This window comes from Oncorhynchus masou, chromosome 28, assembly GCF_036934945.1.
Source record: "Oncorhynchus masou masou isolate Uvic2021 chromosome 28, UVic_Omas_1.1, whole genome shotgun sequence".
In the NCBI taxonomy this organism is placed as follows: domain Eukaryota; kingdom Metazoa; phylum Chordata; class Actinopteri; order Salmoniformes; family Salmonidae; genus Oncorhynchus; species Oncorhynchus masou.
In genome coordinates, this window is record NC_088239.1 from 22,563,479 (window position 1) to 22,575,910 (window position 12,432).

At 44.7% G+C, this 12,432-nt stretch overlaps 1 protein-coding gene across 1 annotated transcript in view; it reads right to left on the bottom strand.

The window, feature by feature from the left end:
- The window catches only part of LOC135518544 (E3 ubiquitin-protein ligase HECW1), a 65,756-nt gene extending 61,596 nt beyond the window's left edge, over positions 1 to 4,160 (bottom strand). The window contains exons 1-3 of the mRNA XM_064943714.1: positions 3,836 to 4,160; positions 3,433 to 3,540; positions 1,215 to 1,309 (exon numbers count right to left, since the gene is read on the bottom strand). Of these exons, the coding sequence (XP_064799786.1) occupies positions 1,215 to 1,309; positions 3,433 to 3,540; positions 3,836 to 4,130 (498 nt within the window). The 5' untranslated portion in view covers positions 4,131 to 4,160. The remainder of the gene's footprint in view (positions 1 to 1,214; positions 1,310 to 3,432; positions 3,541 to 3,835) is intronic.
- Positions 4,161 to 12,432: the final 8,272 nt, after the last annotated feature.

Consider the following 12,432-nt stretch of genomic DNA (forward strand, 5'->3'; position numbering starts at 1 on the left):
AAGTGACGATGCATAGATTACAACAACAGAAAGTAGCAGTGGTGTAAAAGGGGGGGATGCAAATAGTCTGGGTAACCATTTGATTAGGTGTTCAGGAGTGTTATGGCTTGGGGGTAGAAGCTGGCAGTGATGCAACCCGTCAGGATGCTCTCGATGGTGCAGCTGTAAAACCTTTTGAGGATCTGAGGACCCATGCCAAATCTTTTCAGTCTCCTGTGGGGGAATAGGTTTTGTCATGCCCTCTTCACAACTGTCTTGGTGTGCTTGGACCATGTTAGTTTGTTGGTGATGTGGACACCAAGGAAATTGAAGCTCTCAACCTGCTCCACTACAGCCCCGTCGATGAGAATGGGGGCGTGCTCGGTCATCTTTTTCCTGTAGTCCACAATCATCTCCTTTGTCTTGATCAGGTTGAGGGAGAGGTTGTTGTCCTGGCACCACACGGTCAGGTCTCTGACCTCCTCCCTATACGCTGTCTCGTCGTTGTTGGTGATCAGGCCTACCACTGTTGTGTCATCTGCAAACTTAAAGATGGTGTTGGAGTACTGCCTGGCTGTGCAGTAATGAGTGAACAGGAAGTATAGGAGGGGACTGAGCACGCACCCCTGAGGGGCCCCTGTGTTGAGGTTCAGCGTGGTGGATGTGTTGTTACCTACCCTTACCACCTGGGGGTGGCCCGTCAGGAAGTCCCGGATCCAGCTGCAGAGGTGTTTAGTCCCAGGGTCCTTAGCTTACTGATGAGCTGTGAGGGCACTATGGTGTTGAACGCTGAGCCGTAGTCAATGAATAGCATTCTCACATAGGTGTTCCTTTTGTCCAGGTGGGGAAGGGCAGTGTTCAGTGCAATAGAGATTGCATCATCTGTGGATCTGTTGGAGCGGTATGCAAATTGGAGTGGGTCTATGGTTTCTGGGATAATGGTGTTGATGTGAGCCATGACCAGCCTTTCGAAGCACTTAATGGCTACAGACGTGAGTGCTACGGGTCGGTAGCAGCTGCAGTAGGGTCTGTATAGGTTTATCAAATGTCTCTTCTTTTTTTTAAACGCCAACATAAGCTGATCCTAGATCTGTGCTAGACCTGTGCCTATAGGTTACAAAATATGTGGCTATAGGTTACTCGATCTGTGCCTATTGGTTAACTTCTACACTGAGCATTAGGGGGGCGGACAGAGGGGAGGGGTTAAGACGAGGGTGTGTTGTGGTGACACTCACAGGGGCAGATGCATTCTTTACTGTCACACTGGGTGTGGTGGCTCGCAGGGCTCCGCTCACACCGTGGTAATACTTGAAGCATATCTTAGTCTCCGCTGCAGGAGAGAGGGAAAGAAACAGAGAGAGAGAGAAAGAGAGAGAGAGAGATTTGAACTTTAAGTGCCCATTTCTTGACACGTTTCAATGAATGGCAACCAATTGTACCGTCAGACGACACTTTTTACTAAAATAGTCACATCCAGTGAGCGTGTCAAAATCAAGAGAGAGAGTGAGACATACTGAGAGAGAGAGAGAAAGAGGGAGGGAGAATAAGGAATAACAAGACAGAGAGAGAGAGAGAGAGAGAGAGAGAGAGAGAGAGAGAGAGCGAGAGAGAGAGAGAGAGCGAGAGCGAGAGAGAGAGAGAGAGAGAGAGAGAGAGAGAGAGAGAGAGAGAGAGAGAGAGAGAGAGAGAGAGAGAGAGAGAAGGTGAGATTAAGGTCACGTCACCACACAGTTGTTTTTTCCCCTTCCCGTGACCCACTGGATTAGATGGAGGGATGGATTGGACAGAGGGATGGGTGGATGGAGGGAATAGAGAATAGTAGTGACAGAGGCGATGGCAGGCTTCCTGACAGGATGATCCAACCCTAATCCCTTTGTTGACATCATCATCAGGTTGGTGGAGGAGGAAGGCAGAGATGGAGCGCGATAGTTCATCATTGTTGTGTGACAGACTATAATCCACTGTATCCAATGAGGGAAGTCAATCACTTCAACATCATTGCATTTTTAACTGTTCATTTCCCTCTAAATTGTACTGCTATCATTGCGATACAGTCAATGTAGGTTAAAGAGGCGTCGGCTGACATTATAGGAGAATAAATCAATTTAGGATAGGCATGTGCATTCTTGTCTATTGTGTGTGTGTGTGTGAGAGAGAGAGAGCGAGAGCGACAGAGAGAGAGAGAGAGAGAGAAGAGAGGAGAGACAGAGAGATAGAAACATGCTCTAGGGAGCATGCATTGCGTTGACAAAGAGGTGGGTGGTGGTGGTGTTCACGAGAGGAGAGTCCCAGGTGAATTTGTGCTGCCAAATCCGTCTCCTTATGCAGTTACTACACATGTTCTAAAAACAGAAAATCAGAGCTGAGCAAAAAAAGATAGCCACCAGAAAAGACCCACTTTCGGAACGCTCCACTTGACTTCCCCTGTGTGTGTGTGTGTGTGTGTGTGTGTGTGTGTGTGTGTGTGTGTGTGTGTGTGTGTGTGTGTGTGTGTGTGTGTGTGTGTGTGTGTGTGTGTGTGTGTGTTTCAGTCTGAAAACAGCTCACACCTGCTCCTCTGTCACCTAACTAATAGGGTACCATTTCACTCTGTAACACATTCCATTTGTATCCAAGGGAGGCTCTAACGAAAAATCACTATCTGCTTGTCACACAAAAATGGGCTCCCCTTATTTTAGCATTCCTTGCACAGTCATTGGGCTCTGCCACCACAGGGGAGTGCCAGGCTTTTCCACAGGGAACCTGAGGATATCTCTCTCTAGGCTTGGGCTTTCTGCAGCCTCGGCAGTAGATAAGGAGGTTTGTTTGGACTGATCCTGAGTCCCAGCCACAGATCAGGCAGGCTGCCATGTGAGCAGTAGACATTAGTCCTGCTAGTTGTCATATCCCTGTCGGAGATGAATAGCAAGGGAGAGAGAAATCAATACATCCGTCCTGGTCGGCGGTGGCAGGTTTGAGAATGAGATATGGACAGAAATGTGGATAATGGGACATATTTTTGCATAATTGCAGTTTTTTCTTCTTCTTTTTTTAACTCTACCTGGCTGAAAAATTGGTGGTGAAATTGTCTGAAAGTTCCAGACATCTGGAGGAGAGAGTGGGTTTTTGAGTCTGATTCACTGTGATTTCTGCAGCCCTCGGAAACATCAGTGCCTGCCTGTAGCCTGATGCACCATTTTAATTAGTATAAATAAAGTATCACCTCACTTTGCTTAGGCCAGTAAACATCCAATGTAGTCTAAATACTTATGACAAAACAACATAGAGGGGTTGAAATTCGCTATCAACTCTCTCTACAGATAAACAACATGCTCCACACACAGGACGTGCTACAATGCTGAACTTCAAATCTCCCGCATAGTGATAAAACAACAGGAACAGGCTCAGAATATTTGCTACCAGTTGACCTGTCGACATTTAAAATGTGATTTTAAAGGAGATAGGTATACTTACAATCTGCAAAGTAGGAGCTGGTATCGATCTTCCACACTATCTGGCCTTTGTGGGAGCCGTTCACTCCTCGGTTCTTATAGTCCAGAAAGTTCTCCGACAGTCCCTCATCTAAATGAACAGGAACATCATACACAATGTAACAGTATATATTGTAGCTTCTATATTATTTTGCATGCTCACTGTAATCAAAGCCCAAACCTCCCACTGGACACATACTGGTTGAATCAACGTTGTTTTCATGTCACTTCAACGAAATTACGTTGAACCAACGTGTACTAGACGTAGAACTGACGTCTGTGCCCACTGGGATTAGTCTAATGGGCAAAGTTTGGACAATCATTCTGATGTTTGGAACTGGTGTAGACTTGACTCTTGCCATTGACTCATCAGAAGCTCCACCCACCTATGAGGTACATGCCGATCCAGTCCCCGGCATCCACCTCCTCCTTGATGTCCCAGCAGATGAGCATGTCCTGGGACTGGCTGATGGCGTAGTGGGAGGTGCTGACGGTCAGCGTTGAGCGGCTGTCCGAGGTGACCAGGTCAGCATCGCTAGTAGAGCGGGGCTGCAAGGCCAGGGCGGTGGCGTGGTCGTGCCGGGGCCCACCGTTGGGGTACTGCTCGGGGCTGTAGCTGTAACGCGTCCCAGCGTCCTTGCAGCGCCGCCGACTCTGGGCGCTGCGCGACGGCGACGCCATGGCGGACAGGCCCAGGAACCTGTTCTGGTACAAGTTCTGGAGGGAGGTACAACACACACACTACAGGGTAATGTAATTACCGGAAGATGTGTTGGATGTTTCATGTACGAGATAATACAGCTACCCTGTCTGATGTAAGTCCAGCAACTTTAAATAGTGAAGTAAATTAGGGACATTGTTGCTGGACTACTTAGATTACATTCTGACTGAGGTAAATTTTCTGTTAAAAAAAATGAAGTAAAATGATCCATCATATTGGACCGATATACAGCGTCGCTGATACCATCCCTTCACATCGTGACTACATAGAGTATACATAGTGAGAATATTTCTGCCAGTTCCAGCTTTGAGATGGGTGTGTTGAGATTGTAGGGCACTTTGCACTACCCATTGCCAATCTGCTTAGAAATCGAAGCTCTTTCGCGTGGCATTAAAAGACAGATAAGAGCAAATGTAAACACAAGTGAATGCTCATTCGCTCAATCAGAGGATCCCGAGCCGTTCCACCCAGCGGCAGTTGCAGTCATTTGGCACTCCGTTCCACATCACCATAAACATGGAGGTTGTTAACTGTTAGCAGCAGGACAATCACAGTAATTCATAGGCGCTGGCAGAAACATTTGGGCAAACACACTCATTTGTAATGGACGCTAACGATGTGTGGGAAGAGTGTGGGGGAATGGGTTCCACTGATGGAAATGTTAATCAGATGGTAGAGCCATGAGGTGCAATCTGGGTCTTGTTCAGTAGGGAGTGAACATTATGAAATGTTTTTCAACTGGGAGGTGTTAGTAAAACTTGTCCCATGACAACACAGATTTTTCCGTTACTGTTGCAAAACGTTTTGGTGCAGTTTGCCCCACTGAACACTGCCCTGGTGTTGTAGGTTGTTCGGGGTTGGTGGACACATTAGTAAGTGAACGGTCGGTTATCCAGCCCACCAAGGTCAAGGTGGGGAGGTGTACACACTATATACATTCCATTCTAACGAGCAACCATTACAGGTGCCTTCTTTTGCTGAAGGTTGTGACTGATTGCATGATGAATATGGATCCTAAAATGATGACCTTGGTTTGGTTAAGGTTTAGTTTAAATGGGTCTTTTCCCCATTGGATGTGGGTTTGGTGCATTATAGTGGTGAAGGCCTAAAATTGGAAGAAGATAGGGAAAACAATATAATCCAGTCTGCTGTGTCTTCGCATTGTCAAAGCCAGCTCCTCCTAAGGAAGTGTTCGCATCCTTGCACAGTGAGTGCAAAAATGAACTAAGCTACGTTTGCTTGTGTGTCTTTTGATCACACAAACCCCCTACACTCCCCAGAGATCCTTATCTTTTACATACAGAACATCAATATAGGTTTCTGGCCTAAGGGTACCCACAGACACAATCCTCATCTTAAACAGCCTGGAGTGAACAATCCATGGTGTAGCCTACATGCAGTGACAAAATAAAAAGTCCTATCTGTGTGTTGGAAAGCAGCCCTCCCACAGTAGAAGAGGTATTGACAGACAGCTCTGCCTCTAGAGACACCTGGCAGTCTAACTCCCACTGCGAAAGAACACCCTAACTTCTCAGTGAGATTACCATCACCTTATTCAGCTTTAGGCTTGTTTACTCCAACACATCTTCAGTGAAAAGGCCTGATCCTTGCTAACACTGAACAGCGTACCTGGTAGTCTAGTTTTAGTTTATTGTAGAGTCATTCAGAATGGAAGCAATGTGTAGAGCCAGTTAGGGCCAACTGTAGGCCAATTAGTCTATTTAATAGTGATACCAAAACATCACTGCACATCTCGTACTGTATGCTGTCATTCTTACATTTAGTGGGGGATGTTTGTAGGTTAGTTAGTTGGTTTAGGTCATTGTCTGTCTATTTCAATTCTTGGAGTTGAGCACCTTTCCCATCTAAACACAACCAAGGGTTAGGGACAGACCCCAAGAAGAGGCATCAATTGGCATTGGACCCTGGACCTGGGTACTTTAGTTGTAACACCATATGAGACACAGCTAGAAACACAAACACATTGAGGGAAGACACCACAGACGGACCACGATGCTGTTATGGAGCACAGCATGGTAGGTGTGATGGTTGATGGGTAATGGTGACGGCACAGAGCGAGGAGGACACTGACCTTAACACTACACAGGTTCAGCAGCATTATGTGTCGTCAACTCAAAGCACATCAAATCCTGAGGAAAAGGTCACGGGATTATTTAGCATGGAAAGCAACACAGCGCAAATCACAGTTTATATGATTGACTATACTATTGATTATGTGATCATGTGGTATTTTCTGTAGCATATCCCTAAATAACTGTGTTTCTATCACTGTAGGGTTACATAGTACATAGTAGCTGTGAACTGGTGGGTAGGGTCGCCACTTCTCTTTCAAAACATAAACATACAGTAAGTAGCCATTTAAAACTGGATTATACAGATCAGATGTGTGAAAACATAAACACTAATATACTGTATAACAGAGATTCAGGGGGAAATCGCTACAATATTTGGATATTATTTTTGACGATATAGGCTATCGTATCCTTTTTACAATATCGCAATATCATTTTTGTGCTAGTTGGATGTACCTGCACCAAAACTCCAGTATTTTTTTCTTCATAGCCTGTTCTCCATCTTCTTTTTAAATAGGGGGCCAGTTCGTTTTAAGCCGTTTTATTTCCATGACTGATCAAAACTCATTCCCATGGCTCTCTCTTGTCCCTCTGATAGCAGACTTATGGTGAGCAATACGGTCTGTTCGGAACATCGACTCGCAATAAAATCACAATATAGATATATAGAATCGTGAGAATTGCCAGACATATCGTATCGCCTCCTAAGTGCCGTGATCATTTCGTATCATGAGGTCCCTGGCAATTCCCAGCCCTATCATTAATGCGTAAAATACTGGAAATAGCATAAACTGGAGATGCTAGTGGCATGAGAAAGCGAACAGGAGCTCGGAAGTTTTCATACTTCATCTTCGTCAGACAAAATATGAATCATTGAGACACAGAGCATTATGACAGAGACAAAGACAAACACACACCGATCAAGGACATACTGACCATGTTAAAACAGACAGACAGAAAAGGACAGGAAGAACCAGAGACAGAAGCAGAGACGTAGACACAGATGGAAAGAAACAGATGCAATAAGAAACAGGACAACAAAAGAATAGATCATTTGCATATAGCCTAGAATCTATACACATGGCAGCAAATGCATTGCTTCAAGTACATCAAAGAACAGACAGCCCCATATGCATTTGCTGATGACCACATGACAGTTAAGTAGAAACTAAAACCTGCAGAAGAAAGTTAGACAAAACAACCAGGGCTGTTGTTCTCTTTGTATCTCTTCCTTCTATCTCTCTGCCTCTTCCTACAGCGCTTAAGTGAATTAAGCACCATATGAGATGCACGGCTCATCGGGTTTCAAATGTTATTTGTGCTAAGTGGGAGCTAAGCACGCTTCTATTCTCTTCTGTAGGAGCCGGTGCGCTCTCGTCAGCATTGATCGTTCAGTAACAAGGCTAATGGAGTCGGACAACAGCCGAGAGAGAGAGAGGTAGAGAGATATCCTTCCACCGTTGCTAGTGTGGGTCTACTGGTGGTGAATTCCCCTGATCTCCAGGAAACCACCTGATAGGCAGACAGAAACACTTCACTTAGCCTACATACAAGCATAAAACATGGTATTCTAGCTTCACCTACACATCAATGAAATACAGAAATCTCTTTTTATTTGTCACATGCTTCGTAAACAACAGGTGTAGACTAACAGTGAAATGCTTACTTACAGTTCCTTCCCAACAATGCAGAGAGAAAAATAGCACAAGGAATAAATACACAATGAGTACCAATAACTTGGCTATATATACGGGGTACCAGTACCGAGTCCATATACAGAGGTAATTGAGGTAGATATGTACATATAGGTAGGGGTAAAGTGACTAGGCAACAGGATAGATGATAAACAATATCAGCAGCGTACGCGGTGAGTTAAAAGTGTTTGTGCAAAAGGGGTCAATGCAGATAGTCCGGGTACCTATTTGGTTAACTAATTAGCAGTCTTATGGCTTGGGGTAGATGCTGTTCAGGGTCCTGTTGGTTCCATCGGTAATGCTTGCCATGCGGTGGCAGAGAAAATAGTCTATGACTCGGTGGCTGGAGTCTTCGGTTCAAAACCCTGAGCCGACGAGGTGAAAAACTGTCCATGTGTCCTTGAGCAAGGCACTTCACCTTAATTGCTCCTTTAAGTCCCTCTGTATAAGAGCATCTGCTCAATGACTTAAATGTCAAAAATACTGAATAAAATTATATAGGGTCTTGTCTTAGGACGTATACGGATAATGAGTGTGTAGAGGCTGTTCTATATAGTGCAACAGTGCAGCAAGAACGTGATAGGCTGTAACCGGGCCAGAGGTCACAGTTGAATTGTACTGTCGAAGGAGACACGGATCACATGAGCGCACCAGGGAACAGGGTTCCCCACTCACAGGCTGACACTTTAGGCGGGAATCCAATGAGACACTGCTGGCTGAATCTCAATAGTATTTCCTCTCTCCTTGACTCTTTCTCAAAATTGTCATAAGCAAGCGAGGAGAGCAATGGAGGTTCCTCTCCTCAGATGTTCTCCTCTAACGTTTTCCTCGCCTCCCTATGACAATTTTGAGGAGGTTGAGAGAGGGAAGGAAGAGAGGACTGCTGAAGAGGACTAGAGGAGGGACTCCACTCACTGCCTCCCTCCTTTGAGACAGCACACAGAATCACAACAGTAGGTCGACACTTTCACATTCACACCCAGCACTGTGTGAGTATTAATCCCACTCTGACAATTCTTTGGAGGCGGTTAATGCTAAACTCCATTACAGATTACACAACACACTGCCGTGGCGTTCTCATCATGGGAGATCCATGCACACAGTGTTATTCCCATGCCGTGTCAGGTCTAAAGCCCTATGGACCTCATTAGATAGAGAACACATCCAGCAGCGCGCTGTGTCTCGGTGGGTTTAACAGGGTACCACATCTCCAGAGGGAAGACATGGCTTTCATTTCTACCAGGGCTGCTTCCTGCCTGACACTGGCATAATTAGCCCATATAATTACATTTAAGAGAGAGACATTTTGAATTCCGTTCACATACAGAAGGAATAGCTGTTGTTTTATGGGGCTGACACTTACTCTTTATCTATCTAGGTTCATCCTCGACAACACCTCGGTTAGCCTCGTGGTTAATTGCCCCCGACTTATCCACACAGATAATGATAATCTTCCCACGCTCTTCTTCAAATGTTAATAGAATGAAATGGGAAGCTACTGTAAGAGGCTTCGGTCTTTTTCCTGCTCAGCCATGAAAGTAGAGTCTAGAACAGGGATGGGCAACTATGATGGGGGTTTGGCTCGTTGGTCTCTTCGTTTTGATTCAAATAAAGCGCTATGTTTATCTGTACAAGTACTTGTATTTGCACGCATAGACAGTACAAGGCCTTATATGCGGATTTATGGACTTGAAGCATGTTACTATTTTATTGGACACCAGACATTGAATATCAATATCTGTCGGAGAAGGCATGCAACACTATCAGAGCAGGGAAACAGAGTAAATCTACTATTTCTGCTCTACCTCCTTTCACATAAGAGACAACTGGAAGTGTTCCTACGAACACCATTTTTGTACGATATCTATTGCTAGACAGTTCTAACACACAATCCCAACCTGTATTAAATGCTACTGAGAAGTGACTCTCTCCATGCATGTCAGGTTGACTGTTCACATTCACCGTCCTCCTAACATTGTGATGACTCAAGGCAGCTGTACAAGTTGCTGCTGTCTTCCTGCCATGGTGTTGATAATCCCCAAGATGGCTGCCCCATGCGGAGTCTCTTCCTCATTGAGGTAGGTACTGTAGGTCTGTGTGCTTTCATTGACTCATTGTCAAGGGTTTACGTCATTCTAACCTCACAGCAAAAAGATTGCCGTGTGATATTGTGCTATAGCCTATATTTTCCAATAATGAGCTGATGAAATCTCATGTGAAAATGGTTTCACTCGAACCAACTTCCCTCTGACGTCAATCTAACATATTCCCATCTGCATGAAATACATCTGTTCTCAATTGAAGTGAAAAGAGTTTCCCCTGGGCTAATAAAGGATGGCATACTGTAGGTTGACACTGACAGTTCTTCCCCAGTCATTTTCTGCGTTAAACATATTGAAGGCCCAGTGGGCAGCGGACCAAAAACAAAAGTTCCTCGTCTGAATAGGCTTTTCAAGTCTCTGAAGCGTAGCATTGAAACTCATTTCTATATGGGTCAGCTTTTGTCTAAGAGAGTATTTTATATATGGCCTCTGGCTTGTTCTATGTTTCAACATCGTACACAAACAAGCAGATTTATTTTCATCTACACAGTATTTACATCTCAGACTGATGGCTCGACCAAACAACAACTGGATACAGCCTGTACACAGGCCCCATTGATTTACAGATGTCGGATATTTGGATAAACAATTATACATTGGGCAGCAGCTTGATATAAACCAAATCAATGCCTCTAAATCATTGTACTAGCTAGAAAGAGTATGTTTTGTGACCTTAACAGGAATCACTCGGCAAAATTGGAAAACCCCAAAGATTATGGCCAGATTTCCAATGAAGTAGAGTCTGTTCTTTGGTTCTCTCTGGACAGAATTCAATCAGCAACCTACGCACCAATAAGACTGTTCTGAAACATTCATAAAGTGTCAAATCCATCCAAATGTGTTGGTCCCAGGCCTGTTCCTAACTAAACCAATCAGATTTGAAGTCAGGGTACAAGTTAGCGAAGGACAGGTCCTGTGGGTGATTATTAGATGTACTGTCTTTTCCTCAAAGCCACCTTCAGACATTTACTGACAGCCTTCTCCACACCAACAACCTCGAAACCTCATTTCGAAACCAAAGCCCCTGCACCACTTATTAGCTCATCATGTGGTCTATGTATTCAGAGCATTTATTGGCCACCACTGTATGTATGGACTAGTGGTTTGGCCTAGGCCATAAAAAGACTGAACACTCCTTGATGCTCTACACAGGCAGAACCGTCCAGTGTCAAAATGTTCCCGTTCACTGCATTTCACATCTTTTAGCACTAGCACTGTAACATTTACACTGAGCATACCAAACATTAAGAACACCTTCCTAATATTGAGTTGCAACCCCCCCTCCTTTTGCCCTCAGAACAGCCTCAATTCGTCGGGGCATGGACTCTACAAGGTGTCGAAAGCTTTCCACAGGGATGCTGGCCCATGTTGACTCCAGTGCTTCCCACAGTTGTGTTAAGTTGGCTGGCTGTTCTTTGGGTGGTGGACCATTCTTGATACACACGGGAAACTGCTGAGCATTAAAAACCCAGCAGTGTTGCAGTTCTTGACACAAACTAGTGCGCCTGGCACCCACTACCATACCCCGTTAAAAGGCACTTAAAGGACCTAGGTGTTAAATCTTTTGTCTTGCCGATCCACCCGCTGAATGGCACACATAAACACAATCCATGTCTCAATTGTCTCAAAGCTTAAAAATCCTTCTTTAACCCGTCTCCTCCCCTTCATCTACACAGATTGAAGTGGATTTAACAAGTGACATCAATAAGGGATCATAGCTTTCACCTAGATTGACCTGGTCAGTCTATGTCATGGAAAGAGCAGGTGTCCTTAATCTTTGTCTCATATTAGAAGGGTAATCCCTTCCCAGACTCTACCCTCAGAGAGACTTCTGAAGTAGTTAATGGTGAGTCAATACAAATTTGAACTCTCAGCTTGACTCAGGCTTCCTATGATATGAGGTTATATGAAAGGGGGATTGTAAGTCAGTTGTACAACTGAATGCATTCAACTGAAATGTGTCTTCCGCATTTAACCCAACCCCTCTGGATCAGAGAGGTGAGGGGGGCTGCCTTAATCGACATTCACGTCTTCAGCGCCTGGGGAACAGTGGGTTAACTGCCTTCGTCAGTCCCTGGTTCGAATCCAGGCTGTATCACACCCGGCCGTGAATGGGAGTCCCATAGGGCGGCGCACAATTGGCCCAGCGTCGTCTGGGTTTAGCCAGGATAGGCCATCATTGTAAATAAGAATTTGTTCTTAACTGACTTGCCTAGTTATAAAAAAGTTACTTTTCTTTTTAAGAAAAAAATAAAATATTGACACCGCATATTGGCTTTGCTTGAATTGCCCTGTCAATGCATTGTTGTTCAGATTATTTAAAAATGTATATATTTCACATTTTGAGGTAGGCTATATAATCACACCGGTATC